Here is a 16,556-nt window from a genome sequence, read left to right on the forward strand (position 1 = left end):
GGTTCAATCTCCAGTTGGGGTACATATAAGAAGTAACCAATGAGTGCATGAATGACTGGAACAACAAATCAATAAACAAACAAACAAACAAAAAAATCTCCACCCAGATATCTCACAGGAACCCGGAATTCATTATGTTCAAAACTAAACCAATGATCTTTCCCCTCCCTCCAACTTGCTTCCCTCTTACAGATTCCTTTCCAGTAAATGGTGCTCTCCTCCAGGTGCTCAAGCCATAAACCCCAAATGATCTTTACATTCATTCTAACACCAAATAAACCCATTCTTCATACTTATTTTTTATTTTATAGCCATTTTAAGTGTTTTTTTAAAACTCAAACCTGGTTTTGTCACTCTCTCCTGCCCCACTCACCCACACCCTTAATTTAAATCTGACTTGTCACATGTCTTAACACCCAATAGGATTAAAGGACAATGTACTCAATGATAATAGTATACACTTTTATAGGCTTTTGATACTCTGCACTTATAGTGCTTACCGTCCAGTGGGGAAAATAGATGTTAAATATACCCCTGGCCCTATAATTATAGTTGTTTAAGTGCTTCCCAATAGGTTGTAATGAGAGCGCGTGATAGGAAGACCTAATCTAGTAGAGGTCTTCTTGAGGGAATGCCTTCAGGCTGACACCTGAGTGTGGAATGGAAGGCAAGAGAGAAAAGCCCATTATAGGAGCCCAGGGAGAACACAGGGCACTGGGAAGAGCTGAAAGGTCAGTGTGGCTGGAGGTGGGAGCTTGGCTGGAGGGGTGCTGGGAACTGAAGACAGAGATAAATCATCTCATCTCGAGGGTTTTGATCTTTATCTTAAAAGTAATGAAATGTAACTGAGCAGTTTTAAGGGTGTTAACAATGATGAGATTTAGCTTTATTAAAAGACCACTCAGGCTTCTCTGTGGACCATGCACTTCTCCCTTCCATTCCTTTTTAGGAGGAGTGCCAAAAAAAATGGACAGTTTGGAGAAATTTGCACTTGTACTGAGTCATTGCTAGCTTTTACTTTCTTTGACCTCCCTTGGACCTTTCCTGTGTGAGAGCCGCACCTAGGCCTGTACCCTCAGTCTCACCCTGCATAATACGATTTTCCTGCATAAGATTTTAAACAACAAAAACAAGAACACAGGTATTAAATCTAAACAAAGTAGATGCTATTATATTGACTTTTCCATAGGGTTTATTTTATTTGTTTAAATTTGACATTTCTTGATCTTTGATTTAGTTGGATATAAGGCCTTCTAATCCTTTCTTTTACTAAAGAAAGCCATTTTTCAGTGTTTTGAATAAGAAGAGCCATTCTAATGTAAAAACCCCTGCAGCTCCCGATATTTCTGTGACCTCTACTAGTTTGTTGCTTTATTGTGAATACTTGGTTCCCAAGGACCTTTACTCTCACAGAAAAGTGACTGGATTAGGACAAGCCAAGGTCTGTAATGATCTCCAGATTTGCGCTTCAGGAAACGGGAGATTGATTGGCTTAGACAGTTTACCTGGCAGCTCCTCAGCTGTTTTCGTCCTCCCTTCCTCATGCATCTAAGAAGGAATATGTAAAGAATTTAGAAACACTGTTGGCAATTGGCTCCAAAAGGCAACTGCAATACTAAATGTTTACATCCATCCAGTAGGTGTCTACAAATTATGAGGAGGTAGTTACCAGGACTCTCAAACTCTTAACTCACTTTCCTCAAGCAGCTGTTGTGAAATAGCTCGTAAGTGCCATTTAAAACCCAATGAGCTCATGTTGGCTCCAACCTCAGCTGCTACCTAATATTAAGCTCTCACTACATGTAAAAAACGAACGCTTTGGGGAGGGCTGGAGAAAGGTATGAAAACGATGAAAACTCCGCAAGGCAAAGCTCGTGAACCTTCAAAATAACAGCAGGGTGCTGCTGCTTTAACGATGAATGCCTCCAGGGCGGCGCTCCTAATCCCAACCTCCCCCCCCTACCCCCCGCAGCTCTCGGCTCCGGGCCTCGCATTCTGTAGACGCTCCACAAGTGCACGCCCAGGGCGTGAAAGACCTTCAACCGTCACTCAAGCCCCTGCGGCCACAGATCTCAGATCTCACGAACCTCTCCAGCGGCAGGCGCTGTGCGCGGCCACGTGACACGCTAGGACCAATGAGCTGGCCGCCCGCAGGGGGTCTCCTATAAAGGCGCCTGTCGCTGTCCGCTAGGAGCCGCCATTAGGGCGAGAGCTGGCGGCGACGGTTAGTGGAGAATCGCTGCTCTGCACCATTTCATCCTGTGCAAGCTGAAAGGGACGATCAGACAAGATCCTTTCTGCAAGGGGTAAGAGGGCTTCCTTGGAGAGCACTGTCCTGGGATCTCGGCCGTCCATGGGACCCTGGGTGGGGAATAACCGTTTTTTTTTTTCTCTCCTCCCCTCCCCCATCAACGCCGTTGTGACCCGCCAGGCAGTTGGAGAAGCCACGCCGGTGCCCGCCGGCAGCCCAGGTGAGCTGACAGTTGTTTTCCTTTGGCCTTAACCAAGGGCAAGCTGGTTCCCCAATAAACCCTCTAAGAATATTCTTTTGGGGGTAGCTTTTCTCTTAACCATTTTTGCGTTTTGTTTTATTTTTTGCAAGGACGGGATGGGAAGGAGGAGGTTGAAGCGAGGGTTTGAGGAGAAGTTGTACAACCGCCTCCTGTCCATCTCAAAAAACACTCGTGTTTAGGTAGTTCTGCTAAGTCTTGGGTTGGTGGATCCCTGCTTGTACTGTAGTTTCGGGAATGCTTCAGAGAGGACGGAGCTTTGGCTCTGGCTGGTGTTTTTGTTGTGTTATTATGGACATCAAGTTTTGGGACAGGGAAATTCCCGTCCTTGATTCAAGCGTTACTCGCTTGACTAACATGAAGCCCTTGGAACATGGTTAGCTCTTCCGTTGGGTGTTGCAGAAGCGGAGGTGGGCCTGACCTCAAGGTGCTAGCGTGTGTTAGGAGTTAAGATGAGGAAAGTACAGGGTACTTGAGGATCTGTGGGCAGGGCTTGGGTGGATGGAAGAAAGCAAGGAAGGCTTGTGGGTAAAGGCAGTAATATCTGTGCCTTGAGAAACAAATAGAAGTTAGACCAACGAGTGGTTGATGAGGCGGGTTCTGGTCAGGAGAATAGTCAAAAGCATGGACATGTCGGAGCACAGAATAGGGTGGGACACTGGAGAACTGCACATTTTTCAGTGTGGGTGGCACAATGGTGTGGGTTGGGAGAACAGCAAGAGATGAGTCTAATTAAGGTAGACAAGAAGCCATAAAAGGGTTTGTACGTTTGTATGTCATGATGTGCAGTGGGTTGAACAGTTTGATCTTAAGTTACTGAACAAAAATCAAATGATTGCATTAATTCAGGTGGGAAGTGACAAGGGAGTGAACAAAACAAATGATTTGGGGGATGGAGAATAGGAAGACAGTGAGCATTCAGAATATGTAAATTTATATTTGGTCATTTGTGCAGAGGTATTCGATACCCTGCACTGACTGAGACCCACATTAAGGGAGTTTGTAGATGGAGTATTTAAAAAAAAAAAGGCAAAGGAAGGGCAGCGGAAGATTAGTGGATTAGCAGAAGATGGGATTATGAAGGAGGTAATTTCTGGAATTCCACTCTGACCCTCTATTTGTTCCCTTAACAACCTGTTGTTCTTTTTTAAGCATCACGTTCTTATCTTTGGCATAGCAGTAATTATAGGCATTATGTTGAAGTTGCCTATTTATAAATTTCTGTAAAGAGATTGTATCCCTAGATTCTAGCTCAGGGCTTGGCACTATTGTGGGTGCTTTATAAATAGTTAACAAATGAACAAATAGAATCTGGAAAAAAAAATGTATCCTGGAAACTAGAGAAGAGTTTCAAGAGAATCACAATAGTTTAGTGACAGACGCTGTTGAGAGGTCAAGTAGTATAGGACTCAAAAAGAATCCGTTGGATTTAACAACTCAGTATGGCATTAACTTTAAGGGAGTTTTTAAGAAATGGTGAGGAGCAGTTGAGTGTGAGGTGGGGAGTAAGGACAATGTCATTTTTAAGGATGCTCTGGTGTGAGGTACAGAAGAGAGAAGATTGACACTCTGAGGAAACAATAGGATCAAGAGAAGAGTTTTAGGGACACTTGAGAAAGTTTATATTGGAGGGTAAGCTAGGATGGAAAGATTGAAGAAACAGTCAAGAAAGAACAGGGACCTATAAGAGGGGGTCATTATCTAGAGCACCTGGGAAGAGGTCTAGACAGAAAGGACACCTCATTATTAGATTTTAGACAGGAGCAGATAAGAAGGTTGAATCATTTTGAAGAATATGCATTTTCTAGATTACTTCTTTGACCTTAATTGAAGCCTGATTTTATTTGAAGACACCATTTTCTCCCTTGAATTGGAGACAGCTCCTTTGATGGTGCAGGATTTTAGAGTGTTTGGGTTCATCACAGGGCAGATTATTTTGATGTTCCTCAACCCTAGAGCCATCTGATACTCAAAATCCAAACTCTAGTTCTAGGTTTTCCTGTTTCTCTGCATGCGTAAGATCTACTGTGAAGTCCAACCGGAAGTGCGACCACACAGCAGAATAACTTTTTCTCTGCCTGGTATTAAAATGGATGGAAAATATTTTTTAAACAATGTTTATTCAAAGCCTCAAGAAATGCAACTATATCTAAAATTGAGCCCTCTAGGCTCAAGAAATATTAACTTGTATTATTTTTTGTTTTTTAATCAGCTTGATTCCTTGAGACTTCTGTGTGCATATAAGGCAACGCAATTCCTGCATCACTGAGGTAGTAATAATTGAGGACTTAAATTTTCTTTTCTCTTGGCAAACCCAAGAAATTGATTGGTCCTGGTGTTTTTGAAAGGGGGAACTTTGAATTAGAGGCAAGTTTTTATGTTTCTTGTAACATTTTGGAAACAATTTTTAGCTTATGTATGCTTTTCAGGAAATATTTGGTCTGTGCATATTTGTCAGAAATTACTTTGTAATGTTCACAACCATCTCAAAGACTCTTTTTCTTAGAATTTTGAAACTTTACTTTTACCCCTGACCAGGTAGCTCATTTGGTGAGAACATCCTCGCAACATGCCAAGGTTGCAGGATCCATCCCTGGTCCCTGATCAGGGCACATACAAGAGGCAACCAGTGAATGCATAAATAGGTGGAAAAACAAATCAATGTTTCTCTTTCTCTCTTGCTCCCTTCCTCTAAAATCAATAAATAAATGTTAAAAATGAAACTTTACTCTTATGCATTGTTGGTAGAAATAGAAGTTGGAATAACATCAGGAGAACAATTAAACATCTAGCAAAATTTAAAAACATTGGCCCAGAAATTAACAGAAATATATGCAATAGGCCAAGCCAAAAAAAAATACACGTGTATCTAATAGCTATTGGCATATATATGCGACAATGTATTTATGAGGATATTTGTTGCAACATCGTATATAATACCCACATGCCCACACCTAAGACGTATTATGCAGCCATTGAAGGGAAAGGTGGCGGTCCCCGGATATTTTTCCAAGATGAATTAAGCTCTGCTACTGGTCAAAGCTTTTATTTTGTTTTTAAAAAATCATTTCTAAAAAGATACAAAAGAAATTGCTAGTATCTTATGTATACTAAGATACATATGGAGGGAACCTGGTTGGCTGGGGAAAAGAATGGGAAAGGAAACTTAATTGTATACCATTTTCGTCAAATAAACTTTTTAGAAATTCATAAGTGATGCATTGTCTTAAGGAATTTCTCCAGAATTCCCAAGATTATTTTATAAGGAGATGTTGAATAGGCAACAGAGATCTGATTTTAGGCAACTTGCTCATGGAACCATAGAATGATTTGGCAAACTACATTACTATGTGATTATCTTTATCAAAGTAAACCAGAATTTTTCAGTTATTTATGGCACCTTCTTTGAGCAATTGTAACTGATGATTGTTAAAGTAATACTCAGTTCTTACTGACATGAGATATCATCTGCCCATGCCATCTTTCTTTTTAGAAATGTGTCCATTGGTCAAAACTTTTGAAAGCAGAAATAATAATAAAATGATAACTCAGCATAAGCCAGTAGAAACAACAGTGGAATTTCATATACGCAGGATAGCCTACAGTTGATACATAATGGCCAGTATTTACTACATTGGAATGTAAGTGATTTTAGAGAAAACCTTGAAATAACCCATCTATTTAAATGAATGACAACTTATTTCTGACACCTTACAACTGATTGTGGACCCACTATACAGATGTGACTGTTCACACCAAATTTTTGGAACATACATTTAAACATTTTTCCAACATAATCACCATACTCTTCTCACACCTATCAAAATGAATAAATCCCTAAGTTTCCCTAGTCACAAACATATATTTAGTAGCTTATTGCAAAGATTTGATATAGAATGATGAGTTTGGCTATTATGTCTTAATTTAGAGCAGTTTCTCCTTAGTCGAACACAGTATTGCCCCTGACTCAGCAATTGTATTCCTGGGTTTATACCCAACATAATGCATACACATACACATGACACACATGTTCATAACAGCATTAATTGGCATAGTTAATTCGTTGGAAACAACACAAAGGTCCCAAAGAGGGATGGATGAATTATGGTTTAATTCTATAGTAGAATTCCCCACAATAAAGAACAACATTGATAGTAATGAGGCTAAATCCCACAATCATTGATAAAAGGAAACCAGGCACAATGTAATGCACAGTAAAACTGCAAATTTCAGAAATAGTCACTAAATTTTCTATGATGATAGAAGTCATAGTGGTTATCTTTGTGGAAGAGGGAAGGTATAGTAATTGGGACACGTAAAAAAGTAGTCCAGCTTTAAATAATTACAAAGTCAGGATAAGAGCCATTTTCAGTTGGAACAGTATAGAAAATCTCTGTTCTTGGGGACTTAAGAGTTCTAGTTCATATATGTATAATATGGGAAAAGTGAAATCATGTGATGAAAAAAGTTATAAGATTGGTAATCACCTCCAAATTAATTTTAATGTAGAGGTTCTTAATCCTGACTACACATCAGAAACACCAAGGAACTTTAAAAAGTGAACGAACAAAGCTGATTCCCAAGCCCCAGTTCCAGAGGTTTGGGCCTGAGCCTTGCTATTTTTAAAATGATTGACAAAATGTCACACCCATTAGGATGGCTACATTTAAACAAACAAACAAAAATCCCAGAAAATACCAAATGATGTACAGATGTGGAGGAACAGGAGCCCTGCAGAATGTTGGTGGGAGTATAAAATGGTGCTGCCACTATGGAAAACAGTTTGCAGTTCCTCAAAAAAATTAAAAATAGAATTACCATGTGATTTAGCAGTTCCACTTACACATTTCTGAAAGCAGGGACTTGAAATATTTATACACCCATGTTCATGACACTTCACAGTAGGCAAAGTGTCCATCAATGAATGAATAAACAAAATGTGGTACAAACATGTAGTGGGATATTATTGAACTTTATAAAATGAAGGACATTCTGACATGCTACAACATGGACGAACCTTGAGAGCATCACGCTAAGATAAATAAGGCAGTCACAAAAAGAAATACATTATGATTCCACTTATGAGATACCTGAAGTGGTCAAATTCATAGAAAGAGCAAATAGGATGTGGTTGCAAGGGTTTAGGGAGAAGGGAGTATGAGGAGTTGTTTAATAGGTTTAGAGTTTGTTTTGTGAGATTAAAAAAGTCAGGAAATTAGTTACATAAAAATATGAATATACTTAACACTACTGAACTGTACACTTAAAAAAAAATGGTTCAGGCCCTGGCTGGCAGGCTCTGTTGGTTAGAGCTTCATCTCTCTCCATAAGCCAAGGTTATAGGTTTGATTCCTGGTCAGGGCACATTCAAGAATCAATCAATGAATGCATAAATCAGCGGAACAACAAACCTCTCTGTCTCAGTCTCTCCTTCATTGCTAACTCTCATATCAATAATTTTTTAAGTGATACATTTTATATGTATTTTACCACAATTTTTAAAAAATGTTAAAACAAACACTGCTTTATTTAAAAAAAAAAAAAGATTTTACTTTTAGAGAGAAGGGAAGGGAGGGAGAAAGAAGTGGAGGGAAACTGCCTCTCTCATGCCCTGAATTGGGAAGGGACCCAACTCGCAGCCTAGGCATGTGCCTTAACTGGGAAACAAACCAGCGACTTTTTGGTTTTGCAAGTTGTCACTCAGTCCACTGAGCCACACCAGCCAGGGCCCAACATTGCTTTAATGCAAACAAAGATATTGGCTAATTGTGACACTGATCTCTAAAATATGGACAGTTTATTTGATAACCGTACTCTTGTTTTGCAGGCATACTTGAAAGCACCTTTGCTCTCTGATCCTTAAAGTAACAATGTTACCTAGTTAGGTTAGTTGCTGTCTTTCTGAAATACTGGTGAAGTTTTAAATGTTTTATTTTAGGTGTAGTAATGTGTGCTAAGAGTAGCAATTTAACACTTGTCATTTTTTTCTAATTGTTTTTTTCTTTATTGATATGAAAGAGAGAGAGAGTGAGCAAGAGAGAGAGAAACATTGATTTGTTGTCCCACTCATCTGTTCATTCATTGGTTGCTTCTTGTACATGCCCTGGCCAGAGATCCAACCCACAACTGTGGCGCATTGGTACAATGTTCCAACCAACTGAGCTACCCTGCCAGGGCCCAATAATTAAAAAATAATCATTTTATTCAAATTAGCCAGAAAAATTCTCTATTTTGCCTTTCTCCCTTCTTTAATCATTGTAGAATAACTATATGTTAATATTATCTTTAACATTCTGTGTTATTTTATTTTTCCAGGAGCTTACAGACTTTTCCTGCAAGGACCTCAATTTGTGTTTTAGAAAAGCAGAAAGAGTACTGTGAAAGATTGACATAACCTAAATCATCCAAAACTGAGGCATACATAATGAAACAACTTTTAGTACTTGTATAGAAAAAGGTTTGCATTTGTTTAAAAATGAACTCATTTATCATTTGCTTTTTAAAAGTAATGATGTGCTTTAAAATAATGATATTTGCTCCTCTTGAATAATACTTTATAGTTCATATAGAATCATTTTAAAAGTACTTTGAAGGTAACTCAGTTTTTCTTTTATTTAGGACATCTACTTGTAGACCTTAGAATATCAGGATTTGAAGCAGTTAAGAATGTCTCTGCCAAGTAGACAAACAGCTATTGTTAACCCTCCACCACCAGAATATATAAATATTAAGAAAAATGGGCGATTGACAAATCAACTGCAGTATCTACAAAGAGTTGTCTTGAAGGCTTTATGGAAGCATAGTTTTTCCTGGCCTTTTCAGCAACCTGTGGATGCTGTGAAACTAAAGTTGCCTGTAAGTATTTAAAAAGAAAAAGAATGCCCTGTACATCTTTGAAAGAAATAAACTAGTCTTTAATATTATAAAACATATTTAACAAACACCTTATTTATTCAGCACCAATGAGTATTTTTTCCTAAATGACAAAGCTCATTTTTCTGAGTATTGAAATTCTCACTTTAACAGTTTATGTTAAATTACAGTACATGCATTCTTGTTATAGCATATGTCACTTGACCTTTTAATGCAGGGTTGTTATGAATGTCACCTCCTTGAAGTCGCTCTTTTTTTTCCCTAATCCTTACCTGAGGATGGATATGGATACGTATGTCCATATATAATCTTAAATCTATTTATAATCTTAAGATTATATATATAATCTTAAATTGATATATATATATATAATCAAATTGATTTTAGGGAGAGGGGAAGGGGGAGAGAGAGAGAGAGAAACCTCAATGTGAAAGGGAAACATTGATCAGTTGCCTCCTGTACATGCCTCAACCAGGGACTTAACCTGCAGCCTAGGTATGTGCCCTGAGCAGAAATCGAGCCTGCTACCTTTTGGTACACAGGATGATACTCCAACCAACTGAGCACCTGGCCAGGGCCTTGAAGTCTCTCTTGACAGTTCCTGGCAGACTGTTGCATGTCACACAGAATTCAACTGCAGGTCTTATGTTAGGAATTTTTAGTCATCTAATAACAGAATGGCTAAGTAACATGTAAGATAGCTAGTGAACCATGGAACTGAGATTATACTCTGGATCTGCCAGATTCAATAAATACTAGTTTATTTTTCTTCACGCCCTTTACTTTTTATTTTCAAGGATTGTTCTTTTACATTCTTGTATTTGATATTCTTTATTGGCCTTTTTTCCTCTGAAAAATAATGCCATGGCAATCAGCTTTGTTTCTCATTACTAATGGTTTTGGTTTCCAGATTATGCCTTTAAAAAAAAAAAGATTTTATTGCCCTGGCTGGTGTGGCTCAGTGGATTGAGTACCAACCTGCAAATCTAAAGGGTCTAAGAGAGAGGGGAAGGGAGGGAGAAAGAGAGGGAGAGAAACATCAATTTGCGAGAGATGTATCAACTGGTTGCCTCTCGCATGCCCCAAACTGGGGACCTAGCCTACAACCCAGGCATGTGCCCTGATTGGGAATTGAACTGAGGTACTTTTGGTTCACAGGTCAGCACTCCCAGTTCACTGAGCCACACCAGCCAGGTCAGATTATGCCTTTTTAAAGATAATCATGTTTCTCTAGTTAGCTTTGTTTCTCATTACTAATGGTTTTGGTTTCCAGATTGTACCTTTTTAAAAGTAATCAGTTCTCTCTAGTTATGGGAGTACAGTTTCTTAAATTGCCTTGTATGCCAATTGTTGTAGTTCATTCATTCTTAATACTAACACTTAAAATGTCTTCTTGAAAACCATAGGATTACTATACCATTATAAAAAACCCAATGGATTTAAGTACAATTAAGAAGCGCTTGGAACATAAGTATTATGTGCAGGCTTCAGAATGTATAGAAGACTTCAATACAATGTTCTCAAATTGCTATTTATACAACAAGGTATGTAAGCCTTGATATACTTGCTAATTCCATGCTGTTACATCCACACACATTTCAGATTTCAACTCCTGATGTGGAGTATTTTACATTCTTTTAAGAACAATGATTTTTTATCTGTTTTTATAATTTTTATCTATCAATATTTATTCAATATATTTGCTTTATTTTTGCCTGAAGAACTGCCATTACTTAACTATGCTTTAAAAAATGAAATGCCAATGATAACTGGTTTCTGTGAGTGAAGTATTATTTCAAAATATTCTCCACTGCACTTCTGCCATTTTAGTTATAAGATGGTAAACTTATTATATACTAATATTGCTTAGGCTTTCATGGTATAAATCCTTGGCCATAACCTAGGAAGCCAAACAAATTATGTATTTCTGTACTTCATGACAAGCTTAAGATCAGACACATTCTCTGTTATATCCCAGTAGTAGTATTTGTATCTGTGTTAATTTGTTAGCCTGTTTGATAGTGTATATGGGCATTTTGAATGTAATCTTACATTTGCTTTCATCCATAAAATTGGATTTGCATATTCCATCTTTTCTCCATATAAATTTCCTGTTTCCAAGAATAATGCATCATTTTCAAGCTCTTGTGTGATATCTAAACAGTTAAAAATTTGTATCTCCTTTATTCAGAATCACTAGTGACACTGATGTGTAATAGAGATTTTGATTTGCTTCCCAAGGTAATTACCAGTGCCACCTCACATGTATAAAATATTTAATTCTATTAGCCAATGTCATTTTTTTAAAAAGTCAGAACCAAAGATACTTTCAAAGTAACATTGGCAACTTTAATTTAATTTGACAATTCTAAAGGGTCCTTTTACATTTTAACATTTAAAACTAAAGTTCAGCAATTCTCCTAAGCTACCTAACTTAGAAATAAGTGTTCTCTGCTTTAGGCTTTTGTTTTGTAATTTAGTAAACCCCCCCCCCCCCCATTAGTGAAGTGTAAAGCAAAGAAAAACTAAGTAGGTAGTTAAGATTTAACAATTGAGTTTTGGGGTGTCATTTTATTGTTTAGTTCATTGAAAACTGAATTGGGACAAGTCAAATAGTGAGGTACTTTGCATAGCCATGAATAAGTTTTGTTTTAACTTATTTATGAGGTAGAAATTTCAATTGCTAATACCTTTGTATTAGTGAGATTGGTTGGATTGCAACTCTCTGATGCTTGGGGCATGTTGGGTCCTTTTTAGAAATTAAAGGGCAGGGTGCTAGAATTTAAAATATGAGCTGTTACAGTTTTCTAAAATTAATTTAGAAGTGATAAATATTAGGTTGGCCAAAAAGTTTGTTTGTTTTTTCCATAAGATGGCTCTAGTAGCATTTAGTTGTCCTTAACGTCATTTGAAATAATTTTGTTAGATTGTATTGTGACAGCTGTCACATCAGCATGCATTTTTTTAAAAAACTTATCAAAATTGGTGATTTTTTTGTGTAGTAATTTTAATATTGCAGATGGAAGCAACATTTTCAGCATATTATGCTTTATTATTTCAAGGAAGGTAAAAATGCAGCTGAAATGCAAAAAAGATTTGTGCAGTGTATGGAGAAGGTGCTGTGACTGATCAAACGTATTGAAGGTGGTTTGCGAAGTTTCATGCTGGAGATTTCTCGCTGGGTGATGCTCTACAGTCGGGTAGACCAATTGAAGTTGACAGCAATCAAATCAAGACATGATTGAGAACAATCAACGTTATACCACACAGGAGATAGCCAACATATCAAAATATCCAAATCAATAAAGTTAGTGATGAAAATGAAAACTGTTTCTTTTAGTTAAAAAAAAAAAACTGTACAGACTTTTTGGCCAGCCCAATACCATCTAATAACTGTACTATGTTAAACTGCCTTCTGTAAAATAGCCTGACTTATAGAAACTTAGTACTAACATAATGTCTTCTTGAGAACCATAGGATTATTGTACCATTATAAAAACCCCAGTGAATTTAAGTACAATTAAGAAGTGCTTAGTATAGTGACCATATTGTATAATCTTATGGTGTATTTTATATATTTTCTAGCCTGGAGATGACATTGTTCTTATGGCACAAGCTCTAGAGAAGTTGTTTAAACAGAAAATATTACACATGCCACAGGAAGAACAAGTTGTGGGTGGTAAGGAAAGAATAAAGAAAGGTAAGCCAGAAAAGATTTGTATTCCCTTTCTTTCTCTTTCATATATGTAGGGCAAAGACCTATAATAAGATTCTTTCCTCCTCTATTCTGGGCTATTGCCTTCATTTGTAACCTGGATCTTGTTTCCCTCCTTATCTTCTCAAGAATTTTATTTTATTTTATTTTTGTTATTCCTTTTTTTAGTGCATCATTAACATCTCCTCTATGGGGTTAGTCTCATTACTCTATAAACATGCCCTACTATCTCATCTTCAAAATTCACTTTTTATCCCTGGCCAGGTAGCTCAGTTGCTTAAGAGTATTGTCCCCATATGCCAAGGTTATGGGTTCAATCTCCAGTCAGGGCACACATAAGAACCAACTAATGAATGCATAAATGGAACAACAAATCAATGTCTGTCTGTCTCTCTCCCTCTCTCTCTTTCTCATAAATCAATCAATAAATAAAATTCACCTTTTACACAAGAACAGGCATACAGATCAATGGAACAGAATAGAGATCCCAGAAATAAACCCATGCCTTTATGGTCAGTTAATAATTGACAAAGAAAACAGGACTATATAATGGGGAAAAGACAGTCTATTCAATAAATAGTGTTGGGAAAATCGGACAGTTGCATTAAAAAAAAAACAAACTAGAACACCTTACACCATACATAAGAATAAACTCAAAATGGATTAAAAATTTAAATATAAAACTCAAAACCATAAAATCATGGAAGAAAACATGGGCAGTAAAACCTCAGACATTTCTCAAGTGATTTTTTTCTGATATATCTCCTGTGGCAAGGGAAACAAAACTAAACAAATGGGACTACATCAAACTAAAAAGGATTTGCTGAGCAAAGAAATCATCAACAAAATGAAAAGACAACCCACTTGAATGGGATAGCATATTCACCAATGATATACCTGATAAGGGGCTAATTTCCAAAATATATAGAGAATTTACACAACTGAACACCAAGAAGACCGCCTAACTTAAAAATGGACAATTGATATGAATAGACACTTCACTAAAGAGGACATACAGAATATGAAAAAATGTTCAACATCACTAATCATAAGAGATGCAAATTAAAACTACAGTGAGATACCACTTCACTCCTGTCAGAATGGCTATCATCAATAAATCAACAAACAAGTGCTGGTAAGGATGTGGAGAAAAAGGAACCCTTGTGCACTTTTGATAGAAATACAGACTGGTGCAGCCACTGTGGGAAACAGTATGGAACTACCTCAAAAAACTAAGACTGGAACTGCCTTTGACCCAGAAATTCCACTTCTATAAATATCTGAAGATATCCTAAATGTTAATGTAAAAAAATATATGCACACCTATGTTCATTTTAGCGTTATTTACAATGGCCAAGATCAGAAAACAGCCCAAGTGCCCATCAGTAGATGAGTGGATAAAAAAAAGCTGTGGTACATTTACACAACTGAGGACTTCTCAGCCATAAAAAGAAGGAAATCATACCATTTGTGACAGTGAAATAAGCCAGTCAGAGACAAATACCGTACGGTCTCACTTAGATGGGGAATCTAATGAACAAAATAAACTGATGAACAAAGTAGAAACAATCATAGAACAGAATGACAGATGTCAGAAGGGAGGTTGAATAGAGGGCTGGGTGAAAGAATATAAAGAGATTATTAGCCAAAGAACATATATAACAGACAATAGTGCAGAGATAGAGGGAAGTGGGTGCAGGATAGGTGGAGGTGGGCAAAGCAGGGATAAATGGGAATAGTGAGAGACTTTCCTCTGAGCAATGGGTGCAGATGCAGTGTGCAGTTGTTTTGTTGAGTTGTACACTTGAAATCTGTATGGTTTTGTGAACCAATGTCACCCCAATAAATTCAATAAAAAATAAAACCAGAATTATCTTCTGGAGGGGCAGGCCTCTTGTCGTACAGGCTTTCTCCGTTAAGTGATTGTATTAGGAACCCATCTGAATCAGTGTACCATCTGGCATTTGTGAGAGGCTGTGTTTGGCTTCAGTGAATTTTTTTTGAAGACCTAACAGGTTTGCCCATTTCATGATGAGTGATTTATAAGCACACTTGCCCACACTGTGCTGAGTGTTCAGCAGTTCTTGACCAAAAACAGCCTGACCCCCGTGCCCCACCCTCCCTATTTACCCAGTCTCATCCTGAGTGACTTTTTGTTTCCTTGGATGAAAAAGTCCTTGAAGGGACACATTTTGCCGATGTGGAAGAGGTGAAACAAAAAATGGCAGACGCACTGAAAGGCATCAAAATTGAGGAGTTCAAAAACCATTTAGAGCAGTAGAAAAAACATCTTAACAGGTGTATTGCATCAAATGGAGAGTACTTTGAAGGTGACTGAAGTTTAAACACATAAAAATACATACACAACTTTTTTATAAATAAATTCCAGGGTTTTAGGGGGGTTCCCCCATCATATACCACTTTTTGCTTTCCTGTTTTACACTCGTGAGCCCACTTCAGCATAGGCTGTAGCTTTACCACACCACTAAAAAGGTTTTGGGCAGTCAAGGTCCTTGTTATCTTCATGTTGCTAATTTTAAGTAAAATGTTTCTATTTTCATTTGGTTGACCTCTGTCAGTATTTGCTTAAGAAGGTTATTGTCTCTTGGAGTGGCTTTATTTCTTGGTGCCTACTCCAGTTAAGTGAATTTACTTCCCACCTCACAGTCCCCTTGACCTTATCATCCTCTTTTACTTGAACTATATATGGGTTTGTTTTTTTCAGTGCCTAATATTAGATATTCTTCTAAATTCCATCTTTGTGTTATAATTTCCAAATTTATGTCTCTAAGATAGTCTTCTCTGAGCTACAAATTCTTATCTCCAAGCCACCGGACATATTCACTTGGATGTCTTACACACGTCTCTCAGTTAACATGCTCACGGTTCAGCGCTGATCTTTCTGTGATCATTCCTGGTAACAGAAAATGGTACTAATAATATACAGTTGTTCAAGCCAAAATACTAGAAGCTGTCCTTGACTCCTTCTTTGGTTTGATTCTTGGTCACACTCTGTTAATCAGTAAGTCATTTGTATTCAACCTCCAAATTGCCCTTGCAACTATCAGAGGACAGGCTACCATCTCCTTCCAGTGGTCCTGATTATCCTGCCTGGTTTCTCCTCTATGTGATAATAAAAGTTATCTGTTAAAAATAAACTAGAACATGTCATTCACCTATCTTAGGCTGTCCTTGGCTTCCCCTGGAAGAATGAAGTCTGAATTCCTACCATAGCCCTTTATGACCCGGTCCTTGCCCAATGTTCCATTCTTATCCTGAGCTACTTTTCTCTCACTAGATTTTCCCTACTGATTGTCTTGGAATACATTTTTACCACCACCCCATTCTCTGGTTGCCTGCTACTTATCTTTATAGTAACATCTCGGTTGGTACCTCTTGAGAGAGGCCCTTCTTCGCTATCTTCTGTATATAGTAGGACTCTACCTTAATTTTATCAG

The 16,556-nt window shown here is 37.6% G+C and overlaps 1 protein-coding gene across 1 annotated transcript in view; it reads left to right on the top strand.

Annotated features, from left to right (window-relative positions):
- The first annotated feature begins 9,161 nt into the window (after window positions 1–9,161).
- The window catches only part of BRDT (bromodomain testis associated), a 47,899-nt gene continuing 40,504 nt past the window's right edge, over window positions 9,162–16,556 (top strand). The window contains exons 1-3 of the mRNA XM_054592056.1: window positions 9,162–9,365; window positions 10,790–10,927; window positions 12,969–13,083. Of these exons, the coding sequence (XP_054448031.1) occupies window positions 9,177–9,365; window positions 10,790–10,927; window positions 12,969–13,083 (442 nt within the window). The 5' untranslated portion in view covers window positions 9,162–9,176. The remainder of the gene's footprint in view (window positions 9,366–10,789; window positions 10,928–12,968; window positions 13,084–16,556) is intronic.

The sequence above is a fragment of the Pteronotus mesoamericanus genome, unplaced genomic scaffold (assembly GCF_021234165.1).
Source record: "Pteronotus mesoamericanus isolate MK-2021 breed Mesoamerican mustached bat unplaced genomic scaffold, CSHL_Meso_final scaffold_31, whole genome shotgun sequence".
NCBI lineage: Eukaryota > Metazoa > Chordata > Mammalia > Chiroptera > Mormoopidae > Pteronotus > Pteronotus mesoamericanus.